Source organism: Mus pahari, chromosome 1 (assembly GCF_900095145.1).
Source record: "Mus pahari chromosome 1, PAHARI_EIJ_v1.1, whole genome shotgun sequence".
Taxonomy (NCBI): Eukaryota; Metazoa; Chordata; class Mammalia; order Rodentia; family Muridae; genus Mus; species Mus pahari.
In genome coordinates, this window is record NC_034590.1 from 158,427,785 (window position 1) to 158,445,329 (window position 17,545).

General features: G+C 42.4%; 3 protein-coding genes across 5 annotated transcripts in view; 2 read left to right on the forward strand and 1 right to left on the reverse strand.

Annotated features, from left to right (window-relative positions):
- Positions 1–5,064, forward strand: part of Taf5 (TATA-box binding protein associated factor 5) — a 16,152-nt gene extending 11,088 nt beyond the window's left edge. The window contains exons 7-11 of the mRNA XM_021191191.2: positions 318–447; positions 2,093–2,257; positions 3,344–3,521; positions 3,682–3,859; positions 4,017–5,064. Coding sequence (XP_021046850.1) covers positions 318–447; positions 2,093–2,257; positions 3,344–3,521; positions 3,682–3,859; positions 4,017–4,234 — 869 coding nt within the window. The 3' untranslated portion in view covers positions 4,235–5,064. The remainder of the gene's footprint in view (positions 1–317; positions 448–2,092; positions 2,258–3,343; positions 3,522–3,681; positions 3,860–4,016) is intronic.
- On the reverse strand, positions 5,056–12,332 carry Atp5md (ATP synthase membrane subunit DAPIT). 2 transcript variants are annotated; one of them, XM_029540472.1, is made up of 4 exons: positions 12,227–12,332; positions 7,367–7,462; positions 7,188–7,280; positions 5,056–5,161 (listed from the first exon to the last, which is right to left on the reverse strand). In XM_029540472.1, exons 2-3 carry the CDS (start codon positions 7,451–7,453, stop codon positions 7,191–7,193), a joined length of 177 nt encoding a protein of 58 aa, XP_029396332.1. In that variant the 5' UTR covers positions 7,454–7,462; positions 12,227–12,332; the 3' UTR covers positions 5,056–5,161; positions 7,188–7,190. The 2 variants fall into 2 exon arrangements, with proteins under 2 accessions (XP_029396332.1, XP_029396327.1); XM_029540467.1 differs by having other exon boundaries at positions 7,168–7,280.
- An 89-nt stretch (positions 12,333–12,421) lies between these two features.
- Positions 12,422–17,545, forward strand: part of Pdcd11 (programmed cell death 11) — a 48,128-nt gene continuing 43,004 nt past the window's right edge. For both annotated transcript variants that reach the window (XM_021201054.1, XM_029539239.1), the window contains exons 1-4: positions 12,422–12,521; positions 14,363–14,481; positions 15,341–15,472; positions 16,911–17,078. In XM_021201054.1, the coding sequence (XP_021056713.1) occupies positions 14,380–14,481; positions 15,341–15,472; positions 16,911–17,078 (402 nt within the window). In that variant the 5' untranslated portion in view covers positions 12,422–12,521; positions 14,363–14,379. The remainder of the gene's footprint in view (positions 12,522–14,362; positions 14,482–15,340; positions 15,473–16,910; positions 17,079–17,545) is intronic.

The following is a 17,545-nucleotide window of genomic DNA, read 5'->3' on the forward strand; positions in this document are numbered from 1 at the left end:
TTTTTGGTTTTTCGAGACAGGGTTTCTCTGTATAGCCCTGGCTGTCCTGGAACTCACTCTGTAGACCAGGCTGGCCTCAAACTCAGAAATCCGCATGCCTCTGCCTCCCAAGTGCTGGGATTAAAGGTGTGCGCCACCACGCCCGGCTATTAACTGTTTTTAAGACTCATTTTCTTCTATACAAGGGGATGTATCACTTACTTTAGCTTTAGTATAGTGTTGTTGGTACAGAGGAAGAAACGTTGAAATGTTAGTTCTGAACTATGACAGATTGTGTTAAATAATATACCTAAAATAATATTTCTGGACCTTTTTAGATCTTAGTCTTATAGACAAAGAATCAGATGATGTCTTAGAGAGAATCATGGATGAGAAAACTGCAAGTGAGTTGAAGATTTTGTATGGTCACAGTGGGCCTGTCTATGGAGCCAGCTTCAGTCCGGATAGGTAAAAACCAAACACAATTAAATGCTGATAAACAGTACTGAGAGCTTAAAGTTAAATGCAAATGCCAAACATGGTTGCCTGTAGTTCGGTGTCTTTTAGAATTAGAAGCTTACCATTTGCTAATTTATTTTGGGGTACTAGAATATAAAATAGCGACTAAGTGTATACTGAATTTACAAAATCAAGATATATATTCAGGGCTTTACTGGTTTCAAAATTGAGCTTTATCCTTGAATAACCCTCTGATAGAGGTTGAATTGCTTGAGTTTGTGGATTATTCTTATGGCACTTCATAGCTGTCACTGAAACATTTGGGCTTCTGTAATGGGAAGAAGAAGGAAGCTGAGTGTCGTGGTAAGTGCCTGTCTGCTATCCCAGCTCCGGAGGCTAAGGCAGAGTTGTGGGTCAGGGTTCCCTGGGCATCAGAGCCAGACGGTGTATTGAAACAATACGCACCATACGCGTTTAGGTAATTCTTGATTTTCATTTCTAACTTTCTGTGAAAATTCCTGGGAAAGGGTGCTTTCACCCATAATATCTTTGTACTTGTGAGATCTTGAGAATTAAAAAAAAAAACAAAAAAATCCAAACCAGTACTTAATAGGATTTAGCCAAATGATACATTTTACTTGAGAAGGTCTGATTTCAGTGACAAGGTAGAGATTAGTATCTGCGGGGAATGGAGTCCTGGCTGAATTCAGGGCTCGAGCACATCCTAGGCATGCACACTGCTACTGAGCTATACCTGACTCCTTTTCTATTTTAGATATAGCCCATGCAGGTAGCAAATAACATATCTAAAATTGATACACCAAATTTCTACACTCTGTAGGTAATCCATACTGCTTATTATCTTCAATATTATTTCTTGGTGTTTTGAAAATAGGGTCTCAAAACAGTAGTCCAGACTAGCCTTGGATTTGCAGCAAGCCTCCTGCCTCAGTCACCCAAACTCTGATTACACATGAGCCATCATATTTTTTTTTTCTTTTCTAAAGTACCGTGACCCCTCCCCATAGTCTTGACAGGTTTGTTTTGTTTTCTTTTTTGTTTTGTTTTGTTTGTTTCATAATTAGCTTTATACAGTAGGTGTTCAAGATACAATACAACAAGATTTCATTTAACATGTTTAATACTTTTAGCTTGTTACCTACTGTGAATTCTAAGAATAAAGAGGTGGGGATAAGATGGCTCAATGGGTAAAGTGCTTGTCATACAAGTGTGAAAAGCAGATTTAAGATCTCCAGCACTCATGTAAATGCTGGCCTGGCCTGGAAGCCCTCCTGTAGTCACAGTATCCTGGACTTGGAGCTGGGGTCTGTAGAGAAAGTTGACAAGCTCTGGGTATATCTAAGAGATTGATCCAAGGAAGAGGCCTAAATATGCCCATGCATACTACATTCCACACACACAGGTGAGGGAGCTAAGGATGTGTAGCTCAGCAGTAGAGTGCCTGCCTGCTTGCCTGCCATGTGCAAGGCCCTAGGCTGAGTCCTCAGCACCATGTGCCCACTCCCACACTCATGTGCATGCACACACATTGATGTGACGTAGGCGCATGTCATTTGTTACAATGTGAGATTGGAAGAAACCCGGACAGGGAACTAGATTGTACTGAGAATCAAACGTCACCTCTTCTCCTCAGGAACTACCTACTCTCCTCTTCAGAGGATGGAACTGTTAGACTCTGGAGCCTTCAGACTTTCACTTGCTTGGTTGGGTATAAAGGACACAACTACCCAGTATGGGACACGCAGTTTTCTCCCTACGGATATTATTTCGTGTCAGGAGGCCATGACCGAGTAGCTCGGTAAGAATGTTATGATCTAATGAAGTTTACTCACTGAATATAACCACTGCTTGTCGAGAATACACAGTCCAGCAAACTTTATTTTTATGATATTCAGGATTAACTTTTTGAGAAGATAATTCATAGTTGCAGTTTGAAAATGTGAGATGGGAGTATTATCTCCCTCTCTTGTCTACACCAAGGGCCCTGCTTCCACTATGAATACCTTCGTCTTCTGTTATTCTAAAGTCCTCTTTGATGTAATTTTTGCTAGAAACCATGTGGTTGCCAAAACTATAGGAAATGGTTTTCTGTTCATTAGGAGTGGGGAGGTGGGTATAAAGGAATTAAAGAGTTTACATGCTGGTGGAGAAATGGCTCAGCAGTTGAGTCCTGACTGATTTTCCAGAGGTTCAATTACTAGCACATACATGGCAGCTCACAACTGACTGTAACTCTAGTTCCTGGGGATCTGACACCCTTACACAGACATGCACCTAGGCAAAACACTAATGCATATAAAATTAAAATAAATAATTTAAGCCAGGCAGTTGTCAGTGCACACCTTTAATCCCAGTACTTGGGAGGAAGAGTCAGGTAGCTCTTTGAATTTTGAGGTCAGTTTGGTCTACAGAGTAAGTTCCAGAGTATCTAGGGCTACACCCATGTCTCAAAACATACACACACACACACACACACACCCAAAACCAAAAGAAAGCTAATCTGTATGCCTGTAATTCCCAGCATCTGGGACTGGGCATGGTGGCACATGCCTTTAGTCCTAGCACTTGGAGGGCTAAGGTAGGGAGATCGCAAGGCTAGCCAGGTCTACATAGTTCATTCCAGGACAGCTACAAAGTGAGACTGTCTTAAACAAAATAAACACAAACCAAACCCAGACCTACCAGTGCTCTGGGATATGGAGACAGGGTAGCTCAAAGCCAGCTTGGGCTACCTGAGACATCATCTCATAGAAGAAAATGTTAGTCCCAGGTATTATCTTTCCTTCAGTTAGATGATGAGGAACAATTTGGAATTGACCTCCACTTGGATATACTTCTCTTTTGGGTTAAATTTTATTAAATTAATATAAATTTTTATTTTCAGGCTTTGGGCTACAGATCACTATCAGCCTTTAAGGATATTTGCTGGCCATCTTGCTGATGTGAATTGCACTAGATTTCATCCAAATTCGAACTATGTTGCTACGGGCTCTGCAGACAGAACTGTGCGGCTCTGGGATGTCCTCAATGGTAACTGCGTAAGAATCTTCACTGGACACAAGGTATTTTACACTTTCATTATTCCAGCACACAAAGATGCTTTCAAAGTTGAAATATTTATTCAGTAGTTATAAACATTTTAAAGATAACAGTCATGCTATTAAACTACAATTCTACCTTAGTATTATCAGATATATTTAACCCTACTTTGCTCTCTTTTAGGGACCAATTCATTCCTTGACATTTTCTCCCAATGGGAGATTCCTGGCTACAGGAGCAACAGATGGCAGAGTACTTCTTTGGGATATTGGACATGGCTTGATGGTTGGAGAATTAAAAGGCCACACTGATACAGTGTGTTCACTTAGGTTTAGTAGAGATGGTGAAATTTTGGCATCAGGTAAGTTATTTCATGGCTTTGGGGTAAAGATGTAGTCTTTGTTTAAAAAGAAAAAAAAAAACCCAGTTACACAAAATATCCATGGGAGGTGGGGGTGGGGATGGGGGTGGGAATCAGACTCTGGATGTGACAGCTGCACACTTTGGCATCCTTTTAGGTTCAATGGATAATACAGTCCGGTTATGGGACGCCATCAAAGCATTTGAAGATTTAGAGACTGATGACTTTACTACAGCCACTGGGCATATAAATCTACCTGAGAATTCCCAGGAGTTATTATTGGGTACATATATGACCAAATCAACACCAGTTGTACACCTACATTTTACAAGAAGAAACTTGGTTCTAGCTGCAGGAGCTTACAGTCCGCAATAAACCAACGGTATTAGAGACCTTTTGGAAGCTACTGTTGGGAAAAGGGAGACTAAAAGCAAATACCTCAGTGATTAGTATTTAAGCTACAAGAATGTTTTCGTCTTCATGGATCTGGAAGTATGCTGCTTGGAAAATCTGAACAAGACAGTTCCACGTTTCTATAGCAACCACATTTAACTAATTTCCGTTAGTTGAATAAGAGGTATTATGTTCATGGAGGGGACATTTATGGTGCTTTGGATTGTGTGGAAACTATGCATTTTTTTTTTTTTGTTCAAATGCTATTTTAATTTATTGTGTTTAGAAAAAAAAAATCAATTTGATTTAAACAATTCATTCTGCTTCAAGATTCAAGTTAAGAAATATAGTACCATCCTGAGTAGCTGAGGAGTTCTATGAACGTGTGTGTGCTGTAATGAGGTTATTGTACGGCACTCAAGCAGCATGTTCAGTGACCCACTAACATGCTTCTCTTCACCCACCATTAGTGGACTGTATGTAACTGGGTAGGGACCACAGTTCCCAAGTCTAGATGTACAGCCATCCACCAACATCTCAATTCCTATCTTGTAAGTTTGGAGTGCAATCAAACATTTACAAAACAGGTGAAGAGATTTAGATTCCATACTCTACTTCAGCTAACATGGCTACATATGACCTAGTACACTTGAAGTCAGACAGACATTTCAGTTGCTTACCTCCAGTACTGAGCCTTGCTTTGGAAAACTAAGAGATTTAGATCAAGTCACTGCCAGTTTTTGCCTTTGTTGCATTTTGTACAGTTTTATATTTTTGATATCTTGTAAATAAAGACAACCAGCTTTTCCAGGTTCATAATTTATTGTACAAATTGAGTATTACATGATGAGTTCACATCAGGTTCTTCAGGCATGGGACTTAACAGGTGAGGTCAGACATTGCAAAATCCTATAAACAAAGCAAAAACAGTTTGACACAAATGTGTTCTACTGACCATCAGTAATCACCACAAATTCCCCAAAGTAAAATGTACATTCACTAGGTTCTCAAGTCAGTAGGACATGTATAATATATGTGTGTTTGTGTGTGTATGCATCTCCTGCAGGTCGACATAGTTTAAAGTTCCAGCTTTAACAAATAGTTGTTGAAACTGCCAACAATTCCACATAGCCTTAAAAGCAAAACTACTGGGAAAAAACTGAGTATACAAATTAACACTTAAAATGTTTATTAATTTTCTGTGTGTGTTCTGCCTGCACATGTGTGTATGTGCCATTGTGTGCTTTGTGCTTATGGGCACCAGAAGAAAGTTATTGGATCCACTAGAACGGTTGTGAACCAACATGGGTGCTGGGAATTGAATCCTAGTATTATACAAGAGCAGAAGGTGCTCTCAACCTCTGAGCTATCTTTCTAGTTGTAAAGTAACATTTTTAAATAGGTAAGATACATGTCTGCTACTTAGTTTTCAAGATACAATTTCTATGGGGATACTACTACCCTCCCAAAGTTAAGAGTACCTTTATGTATAACATTGGGCAAAATACTGCCTGTTAACCAGGAACAAGGCATGGCCTGGACCTCACAGTCCCCTAAGTTAAATGGATTCAAGATGGTAAAGCCTTTAAGAGCAGAACAAAAGTAAGAGAGGAAAGCATCAGTTCTCAAGCTGTCTGCCTTTCTGCACAGTGGCTGCCAACACCATATTTACTGACTTCTGGATAGAGAAGAGGGCTTGAAAGGGACTGTTAGAAAATCTTAAAGGGGTTTGTTTATTCAGGGGGGAGAACCCAGTATTCTATGAAAGCCCAGCACATATCACAGAAGGCTGGTTAGGGTTGGGGCTGAGAATGATGGCCTAGCATCTGCCAAGGCACTAGGTTTCATCCCTAGTTCCACAACAGCAGCTCACAATTCCATTTTTCTTTTTTAAAGACTTTAATTATGTGTGTTTATGTGTGAGAGTCCAGAAAAGGACATTAGTTTGCCTGGAGCTGAGGTTACAGACAGTTCTAAGACCGTGGCCTGGGAGTGGGATCTGAACTCAGGTCCTCTGTCTTACAGTATTTGCAATACTTGATCGTAACTACTGAGACATTTCTCCAGGCTCTAGTATTCCTACCCTTACCCAAGCATGGTGGCATTTGCCTGTAATTCCAAAACTCAGCAGGTTGAGAAAGAGGAATTGCCGCAACTGTGAGGACTCAAAACAACCTAAACAAAAGCCAACCAAAACTAAATTACATCATGAGCTTAGAGTCGGACTGGGGAGACCATGAAGACCTGAGTTTGGTCCCAAGAATTTATGGGGGGGTGGTGGGGAAAAAGATGCAGTTGCACATCTAATTCCAGCACTCTTATGTAGAGCTAGATGTCAGGGACAGGAAGAGCAGCATGCCAGTGTGCATGCCAGCTAGCCGGGGGGACACAGTGGGGCATCACCCCAACAAGGTGAAAACCAGCTTCTGAAAGTTATCCACATACTTCCACAGCAGTGTCCTGGCATGTGAGTGTGTAAGGACAGGGGTTCCCAAAAATAAAATAGATAAGTCACTTCACTGAAGTCATCTAATTGTTACAGACACAAGAATAGTGTTAGAAAACACTCCCAAGTTCAAAACCATTTTGATGTAATACCTTTCTTGGGTTTTGTTTTGCTTGGGTCAGAGCAGACTCAAAAATCACAGTGCTCCTCCTGCTTCCTCCCCCTCCCCAGTGGTGCTGGATTACAGTAGCAGGTCACTCTCTTTGAATTGTTTTGAGACTAAGTCTTGCTATGTAGCATAAGCTGTTCTTGAACTTGTAATCCTTCTGCCCCTGTGCCCTCACTGTTGGGCTTACAGGTGTACATTATACCCACTGTTTTCTTTTGCGTATACAATGAATTTTAAAGAGTGCCAACAGTTAATTTTTTAAGGCAAGAGAGCCCTGCATCAGAATGACTAAGGACACACCTGAAGTGGCAGCTCCTCACCGTTTACGTTGCTTTCACAGCTGGAGTTTTCTTAGGCCTTAACTTGAAGTATAAGACCAGCAAAGCAATGCCTCCGTATGTGGCCAGGACACACTGAGAACAAAAGAGAGATGTACATGAAAGCTGTCATATCTCTATTATTCTAAACTATAACAGCTTAAAATGAAATTGATACTTACATTCATTCTACCTGTGAGGGTATAAGAGTTGAAATATTTTTTAATACCAGTGAACTGGAATTGGCCATCACTTTCTGCACCAGCCATGACTTCAATCTAAAAAATAAAACAATAAATTGATTTGGGTGCAGTTTATAAGAAAATAAAATTCAGTTTCCAGATCTCTCTTCTCCTCTGTGGTTCAGCTGCCATTGCAATAGGGCACCGTGGGTAAAGCTGGTAAGGACCGTTAGGACCATCTCCCATAGCTCACTCTTCCTAGACCCCAGAATAATCAAGCACTCAGCAGAGGAAGAGAAGAGTCGGCGTTAACTCTCCTTTGACTCGGTACAGCTTAATGTTTTCATTCACGGCTTTATCAATACTGTGTTATTGAAATTAAATCACTTTTACGACCAGTTAAAAGTTGGAGCCTGTCATGTTTTTCAAATGTAACCACCAACTGAACAGAGTAACACACATTCTTAGTTTTTCTTCCTATAAATCAGGGTTCCATGGGAGACACATCTACTGGTATAGATGACACTAGTCAAGATGGTTTCTCTGAAGCTGGAACCTTACTCCTTATACCCAAACAGATAAAGGACTTTGAGTAGCCAAAACTTCCTGGCAGAAAACTGGCAAGTATTTTCCTTGTCTTTGGAAAGGGAAATATAAAAAGAGTCAACTCCACAAAAACATGATGCCAGCCTGGTGTGACACAGGCCTCGAATCCCAGCACTGGGGAGGCTGAGGCAGGCTGTTTTCTGTGAGTTTCAGGCCAGCTTGGTTTACATGGGAAGTTCCAGGCCAGCTGGGCAAAAGAGGCGACCTTGACTCTCAAAAGAAATGTAAAACCAAACGAATATTTAACTGTCATACTAGCACAGCTAAGTTACAATTGGCAGTGTTAACTGGCTATAATACACTGTGTGGTGTAAGCTGGGATGACACAGCAAACATTTAGAGTATCTATCATATCATATAATAGATAGACCCTTCTATCTAGCTGAGTCGTTTGTATCTTCTCCAGGAATTTACCTTGACAGAAATTATCACAAAGCAGAAATATATGGTTTAGGAATTATCACTGAACATTGTTCACAAAAATAGAAAGAACAGAAACCCAACATGGGACGACTAATGGCAGTTGCTGTTGAAGGACAATTCTATAGGCCAGTGTACCACATGGAAGAAGGTCTCAAGTGACATTAAATACTAAAAATCAATTCTACTTCTGGGTATTACAGGGCATATCAATGTTCACAAAGTCAGATCCCTAGACCAGCAGCATGAAACCAATAGGAACTGTTAAGACATGCACATCCTCAGGTTCCTACCATAGACACTGAATTAGAAACCATGGTCCAGTTACTTGTCTTAAAAGGCCTCTAAGTAATTTTAATACATACATTAAAAAAAGATAAAAAAAAAAAACCCTAATGCTCAATAATTATGGAGAAACTTTTGAAGAACTTTTTTTTTTTTTTTAATTTTTTGAGACAGGGTTTCTCTGTGTTCTGGAACTTACTCTGTAGACTAGGCTGTCCTTGGAACTGCAGAGATCCGACTGCCTCTGTCTAAGTCCTGGGATTAAAGGTGAGTGCCACCACCTGGCTGTATTTCTCTTATGTAAGAAATTGGATTAAGAGGAAGTGACAACATACTGGGAAGATATAGGGAAAGTGCTGCTAGGAGTGTGAACTGGAACAGCCACTATGGAAGTCAGTGTGGAGGAGTCTCAAAAAATTAAAATCAGAACTACCACAGAACCCAGTTATTCCACTTGGGCTATACTTGAAAGACTAAGCCAGCCGGGCGGTGGTGGTGCACGCCTTTAATCCCAGCGCTCGGGAGGCAGAGGCAGGCGGATTTCTGAGTTCGAGGCCAGCCTGGTCTACAGAGTTCCAGGTCAGCCAGGGCTACACAGAGAAACCCTGTCTCGAAAAACCAAAAAAAAAAAAAAAAAAAAAAAAAAAGACTAAGCCAAATGACCACAAAGATATCTGCATATCCATGTTTACTGCTACCCTGCTCACAGTGGCTAAAGTACTGGCCATGTCTAGATGCCTCTCAGCAGAGTAGATAAAGAATATATGGTGCGTATTTACAATGGGACCTTAGCCAGTCAGAAGAAAAATGAATGATCAGCACGCCGGAGAACAGACGCAGCAGAAAAATCATCACATTAAATGATGTAAGCCAGACTCAGAACAAATAACCAGTTTCCTGGTAAACAGAGCCTAGGTTTAAATACATATGCATCTATGTATGCCTGTGTTAAGTCACAAAAGTAGAACGAATCCTGACGATCTGGCTGGCAGTAGGGAGCCATAAGGAGTAGGGTGGAGTGGACAGAGGGAAAAGATGAAAGCTGCAGGAGAGTGAAATCGTGTTTGCTAACACTCAGCAAATCACAGCAGATTCAGAACCATTTTTCTATGTATGACAGCCTCTCTACCACAACTGAGCCACAGATTCCAGGAGCAACTTGAACTAGCTGGTCAAGGTCCAGGCAAGATTGGCAGACTGGCTGGCTTCTGAATGGGAGTAGGAGAAAACATAAGGGTGTTGTTGATATGGAAGCCAGCATCCCTCTATTAACTAGTCAAAGGTTTCAGAAGCATTCATGCCACAAAATTTGAGATGTAAATTTTGAATACTTTCATAATGGTTACTGGAACAATGAAGAAAATCTAAATTTCCTTGGGTCTCTTTCACAGATCTTGGCCAATCTAGCCAAAGCAGGAAAATCACTTTTAACAACAAAACCCTTCATAGTTCTTCAAGTTCCCCTTCACTACACCTACCAAAGCAATCTTCTCCATTTACTTCATGATAGTTTTTAAAGTTATGAAGAAACCCTCATGAGAAACCCTCCGGAAAACTAAGACTTCTTGTCTTTGCCAGGTCATTAACCTTCTCAACTCTAAGTGATAACCTGTCACCTTTAGGAGGATATTTGGTCATAATTGGTCAATATTGAGGTGTTTAAATTTCATTCTATAGACTACTGCAATAAGGATGATGTATTCCAAAGACAACTCATTCTGACTGTAGAACAAAGGCAAGGTACAGGAACTGGGGTTTTAAAGGAAGCTTAGATGGAAGAACAGTGATGTTGATGGTGAGATAAGCAATGGGGTCATCGTCACTGCCATCAAGAGACAGGATTAATTCCCTCTGTAGACCTGGCTGGCCTTGAACCCCTGCCTCTTGAGTTCTGAGTGTAAAAAATGTGTGTGGCACCACCACATGGCAAACAAAGGTGACATTAAGGCTTAAAGCACCTTCCAACAAACTGTATATTGTTTTAGGACAATGACCTTTTTAACAGTTAATACTGTTAACAATGCCCTGTATGGAATTTTTATTTTATTTTTTAAAAGACAGGGTCTCAGTCTGTAGCCCCAGATGCCTATACTAACTACATAGATTAGGCTGGCCTTGAAATCAAAGAGATCTGCCCGACAGTGTTGGGACTAGAGGCACAAGCCATTCACACCTGGCAATAGGAATAAATAAATCTAAAATGTGCTGTCCTTGTAGTCACATGCAAGTTTAGAGCCATACAGTAGTGGAAAAAAAAAATCACCAAAGACTAATAATTGTGAGCCTGTTAGTTAATATTTAAAATGTACTATTGTTGAACATACGCCTGCTACAAAGTCTAAGTTGACAGGTTTTCCTTCTGTTTTTTTTTTTTAAATATTTATTTATTATATGTAAGTACACTGTAGATGTCTTCAGACTCCAGAAGAGAGCATCAGATTTCATTACAGATGGTTGTGAGCCACCATGTGGTTGCTGGGATTTGAACTCAGGACCTCTGGAAGAGCAGTCGGCACTCTTAACCTCTGAGTCATCTCACCAGCCCCTTTCCTTCTGTTTCTAAATAATCCAATAACTACTATTAAATACAACCAGTCTTCTCACGTGAAATGGGCATTTCATTAAAGTCTTGGGGTGAGCAGCTGCCCTTGCTTCGTAATAGGCTCCTGGATACAGCTATTCCCGTCTTACAGGCACCTATCTGGAGTAGTGCCATCACCAGGTATAAGGAAAATGAAAGTCGAAGGTCTTAGGGACCACAAGCGACAAACAGGCTCCGTGGAAGTCCTTGCACTGATCACACAGCAGTGACTCTCAACCTTCCTAATGCTCCGACCCTCTTAATACAGTTCCTCCTGTTGTGGTGAAACCTCTCCCCCATCCCCCAATAAAATTATTCCGTTGCTCCTTCACAGCTCTAATTATGCTACAGTTAGGAATCGTAATGTAAATAAATATTTTTGGAGATAGAGGCTTGTCAAAGCGGTCACGATCCACAGGTTCAGAACCGCTGGGATACAAAATCGAATCCGTTTTTAGAGCCCAGGCCTGGAGAACCGCAGGGCCACGCCACGTTTACTCTGGTTTTGACAAAGGCTACTGCGCAGGTTAAGGGAGGCCTGGTTTCCTGATCGCAGCTCGGAGGAAACAAATCGCTATGGCCATAGAGGCCAAGACACATGAACTCAGCCAGAGATGGGGTCAAAACCCAGAATCCTCTCCCAATACCCACTGGATGGATGACCTTGGGGAGCTCTCGTCTCGACCCGTCTCGCCCCCAATCCACACTGGGAAGCGGGGCATAAGGCTCTCCGCTAACCGTGCGAGGCCTGGGCGCTCGTCACTCGCGGTGCTGAAGCTTCCTAGATGCGCCTTGGCGGGGGTGGGGGGGCTGACCCTCATTCTCTCCAGCGCCTTTCCCATTCCCCACCATCTCCCCGCAAAAAGAAAACCTCGCGCTGTCCCGGGGCTGGAAAAACGGACAGATTCTAGTCGGCCCTACAAAGCTCGGTCACTAGACCGAGCAGCCCAGAGAGCCTTCTCACCCACCGTCGTCCGAACCCCAAGCTCAGCAGCCGATGTCCTTCAACAAACCCAGCGACGAGCTCGCCCCGACCGGAAGACACCCCCTCCCCGCACGCGACCCACAGGCCGCGGCGACTCGGCCCTCTGCGTAGATTGGCTATAACGCCAGGTCCCGCCCTTCTACTTCCCGTCTCTGCCGGCGTCTGACCCCGACGTCATAACGGAAGTAGTCCTGGTCTTACCTACGCTCGTGGACGAGTCGCGTGGGGCTGGCGGCTCCGTGTTCTGCGCGTGCGATTGCGTTGAAGCGCTCCGTGAGGTATGCAGCGGCGGGAGCCGTGGGGGCTGAGGACCCGGGAGCTTCGGCGAGGAGGGAGGGGACCTCATGCCTGTTACCTCGGCTTCCTGGCCTGGGTCACCGAGTTTCCTGCTGAGCACAGTTGGGTTGGGATGGGAGGTCTGATCCCTCGATCCCCCCGACGCTAGCAGTTCCTTAAAGCCAGGCTGTCCACTGCAGGTACCTTAAGTGCCTTCTCTGCACGTGATCGCCAGACTGGTGCCTCGGTCTCATCGGGGCTATCATGGTCTATAAGAGAGTCCTAGCGAAGTAGACCTTGTGAGCTATACTGTTTCGATGAAGCATGCACCCATACAGAACAAACCGTACATTTCTCGGTCGTTGCCTCTTTCACAGTCTCACTCGGTTACTAAAGTTTTCTAACTAGGTATCCCAGAACCAACTAGGCTGCCATGCGTCTTTATTTATACCTCGTCTTGGTTCTCATGGTTTCCCTGATGTGCATCATTTAAATCCTTACATTCGCTTTATTTGCTTTCACTTCTGTCCAGTCTGTAGACTGAAGAATGTTCTCCGTTATTTTGTCACGTTCCCTAAGGCTCTGAAGTACCAAGTAAACACAGAGCTATTAATTTTTTAAGAATCTTTCACCAAAGAGCCAAATTGTTTTCTAAAATATAGGTTGTTATCATGCTTTATTTTCCCTGTAGCTTAATTGAATAATTCAGCTTTTTAGAAAGCCTTTGAAGAGTCGTTTGACAGGCAAGTGGCTGGTGTATTTTGAGAAATAAGCTTTTTCTTGGTTCTCTGTTTTGTTTTTTACATTGTCTACCATTATATTTCTATTTACGATTAATATTAGTTATTTTTGAGACAGGGTCTCATTATGAAGCCCTGGCTGGTCTGGAACTCACAGATATAGGCCTTCCTCTGCCTCCCAAGTGTTGGAGTTAAAGGCATGGCCCACCAGACCTGGTTCCTTATTTATTTAATGTACAGCTCAAAAGCATCATTCTTATGAAGTGTTCATCTTTACAGAATCCTATCACTTCTCTTTTGTTTATGCATTATAGTCTGATTTGTATCGTAAATTACTTTTTTTTTTTTTTTTTTTTTTTTTTCTGAGACAGTTTCTTGGTGTAGCTCTGGCTGTCCTGGAACTCTGTAGACCAGGCTGGCCTTGAACTCAGAAATCTGCCTGCCTCTGCCTCCCAAGTGCTGGGATTAAAGGTGTGTCCTACCACTGCCCGGTGTATCTTAAATTACTTACATTTTGTTTTCTTAGTAATGTATGTTTGGCGGTATGGATTTATAGATACACACCTCACGTAATTACAATAATTAATATTAAATGAACATTTACTACATAGAATCCACTTCCTGGAAGATCATGCAAGTGTATAGTTTGTGGTTTTGAGGTCGACAGTGTTGGAAAGATGAAAAAATGGGAGCCTGACATGTCTTTTTTTCTTTTTTCCTTTCTTTTTTTCTTTCTTTCTTTCTTTCTTTCTTTCTTTTTTTCTTTCTTTCTTTCTTTCTTTTTTTCTTTTCTTTTCTTTTCTTTTCTTTTCTTTTCTTTTCTTTTCTTTTCTTTTTTTTTTGGTGTTTAGAAACAGGGATTCTCTATGCATCCCTAGCTGTCTTGGAACTCACTCTATAGACCAGGCTGGCCTCGAACTAAAATCTTTTGGCCTGTCACCGTAGTGCTGGGATTAAAGGTGTCTACCACCACACAGCAGCATATCAACTATTTAATCATACTCTTGGATCTTGTTCATTGCTAGAAGGTTCTCTTGCCCTCTGATCATGTGCTCTATGAAGCCAGCCATCAGTGCTAGAGCTCACCATTATCTTTCCATCAGCTGCAGAAGACCCCAGCATGGCAAACCTGGAGGAAAGCTTCCCCCGAGGGGGAACACGGAAACCCCACAAATCAGAGAAGTCTTCCCAGCAGGTGGTTGAACAAGACAACTTATTTGATGTAAGTGTTATGCTGTTTGGCACAACCAGAAACTACCAGAAACTTCCGAGCATCTTTGGGAAGACTGAGCCTCATTGGCATCAGTTATTTGCCAGTTTGTTTCTCTTTGATGTCACTTCTAGAAATTGAACTTGTTAAAGAGGCTCTGCCACCTCAGGCTTCTTTTGAAGCATGACATTAGGTATTTAACGTTGAAGTGCCATTATAATTTGTCCTTAGGGAGTCTGTGCCACTTGAAAAGAATGGGGAAAAAAAGGGTACTTGATAGTGAATTTGGCTTTGCTTTTGGTGCTGGGGATTGAAGTTGGGCAAGTACTTTACTCCTGAGCTCCGTTGCTGCAGTCCTAGGAAACAAGTCTACACTGAGATGCATTCGGATAGATCAGTTTGTGTTCTAGATGCTAGAGAAAAGGAAACTGCCACTTGGGTGGGTGGCCTTAGTATTACAGAATCTCTCCATGTATATTTTAGAGTAGAAGTCACGGCTCCATGCGGAGGAACTGAGGTTCAGGGAAGTTCAGGTTGTGGAAGAGCTTTGGCATTTGACATGAGCATCTGTGCACTGTGACCTACGGCTTCCCAACTGGGGAACCCTGGTGTCCACCCTGCTCAATAGACGAAGAACATAGGACATAAGAGACGAGGGGAAGATGAAGGACGCTCCTCAGATCATGGGCAGAGGGAGCATTGGTGCCTGGATGCTAGGCTTGGGGGTGCAGCAGATATGGAAAGAACGGGGGAGTGGCTTGGGGGAGTTTAGGATAACAGGGAAAGATAACATGACCCTAAATGTGTGGGGATAGCTAAGGTTTCAGTTTCTCATCCTTTTGCATCCTTATGAATCTTTTTCTCCTTTTAGGTTTCCACAGAAGAAGGTCCCATTAAAAGGAAAAAGAGCCAGAAAGGGCCAGCAAAAACAAAAAAATTGAAAATTGAAAAGAGAAAATCCATCAAATCTATGAAAGAGAAGTTTGAAATTCTTAGTCTTGAGGTTCGTTAACATTTGCTTTTCTCTTAACACATTCCTTAAGTTTGTGTGTGTTCTTCCCTTTTTTCTTCCTTCTTTGCACGTATATACATACAGAATTATATTTTTTTTGTGTATGTCTTTGGAGACTCGTGCAGATAGTGAGAAGTGAGCTTGGTTTCCTTTGATTGCTAACCAATGCCTGGTGTCTTTTTTTCCGTTTGAGGTTTTTTTGGGGTAAGATCCTGTGCTGCCTAGGCTCCCTACACAGTGAAGGCCCCCCAATTTCCAAGTACAGGGGTTACAGCTGTGTGCTGCTGTGTGTAGCCATCCTGTCTCTTTATTTCCCCCTTACTCCAACCTCTGTCTGCCCAAGTTTGAGCCTTAGCGTCACATAAACCGGAAGTGGTGGTGCATGCCTGCAGTCCTAGCACTTAGGAGCTGGCATCAGCAGGATCAGAAGCTTAAGGTCACCCATGAGTGCCAGCCTAGTCTGAGATACATAAGACTGTCGCAGTCAACAAAGCAAGTCATGGGAATGGTTAAAGAACTGTGTGGTTTTGCTTGTGTTTTAGTAGAAATTAGGACTGACAATAACTAGCAATTATTCTAATCCTACTTGTTTATTTATTGATTTTTGAAGACCAGGTCTTACATAGTATGTAGCCCTTGGCTAGTCTGGAATTCACTGTGTAGACCAGACTGGCCTTGAACTAAAAGATCTTCTTGCTTCTGCCTCGTTAAAGATATGCCCACCATACCTGGCTTCTATTCATTCCATTTGTAGATGTGAAATGATCTCAGATAACTGGTGTGGTTTTTATGATTTTTTTTTTTTTTTTTTTTTTTCCGAGACAGGGTTTCTTTGTATAGCTCTGGCTGTCCTGGAACTCACTTTGTAGCTGGCCTCGAACTCAGAAATCCGCCTGCCTCTGCCTCCCGAGTGCTGGGATTAAAGGCGTGCGCCACCACACCTGGCTTTATGGTTCTTAAATTTTTATATTTCTTATCTCCCCCAATCCCAGCACATGTCCATTTTAAAATGGAAAAATAGCCAAATTATTCTGATAGTAAAGATTGATTTGCCTGCAGAGATATTTTCTCTTCTAATATATTTTTAATAATTTGTTTGACTTGGTGGCACATTAGATTTCATGTGAAAAATGTGAGATCAGAGTACTGACAACAGCCCATTTCCCACATGGTTGAGATCTCGGGGCTGTGTGGTTCATGTGTAAATGCGGGTTGCTAGGATACAGTGGGTGAGACCTTCCCAAGCAACCCAGCCTCACATGCTGTTTCTCATCAAGATCTTTGATGGCATCTGCCAGGTGGCTTAAGTGCCTGGATATATACACATGCATAAGGGTTCCTTTCTTTTATAAAATTCCTTTAGCATCCGTGTTGGGACCAGAAAGCCAGAGTTCTCTCTCTACCTTACTGTGTATGTTTTCCTTTCTAGTCCCTATGTGAGGGGATGCGGATTTTGGGTTGTGTGAAAGAGGTGAATGAGCTGGAGCTGGTGGTCAGTCTTCCCAATGGCCTCCAAGGGTTTGTGCAAGTGACTGAAGTTTGTGACGCCTACACTCAGAAGCTGAATGAGCAGGTGGCACAAGAAGAACCTCTGGAGGTAAGGGCTGTCGGGATGCAGCTGGCGCTGGGGTTAGAGTAGACCCATATGGATGTAAATGCGACACTTTGCCAGATGCTAAGAACGGAAAATACATGTGCCCTAAGAACATTGTTTTTTCAGTCTTTCCCATGTGTGGGTGTGCACATGCCACAGCATCCATGTGGAGCTCCTATGGACATGTGGATACCTTGTGAAACTCAGATCTCTTCATCATGTGGACCCCTGGGGCCAACACAGATCATCAGGCTTGTTCAGCAAGCATCTTTACCTGCTGAACCATTATGCCGGCCCAAGGGGTGTATCTTTTTTTTAAACAATACAGGGATTTTTGACTCAGTCTAGGGAACCTAGAACACCTCCATAAGGAAAGACTGTTGCAGCTGAGATCTGCAGGATGCCCAGATACAGACAGGAGGCAGAGGGAGCAGTCAGGCTGTAGCAGAGGGACTGTTGCAGCTGAGATC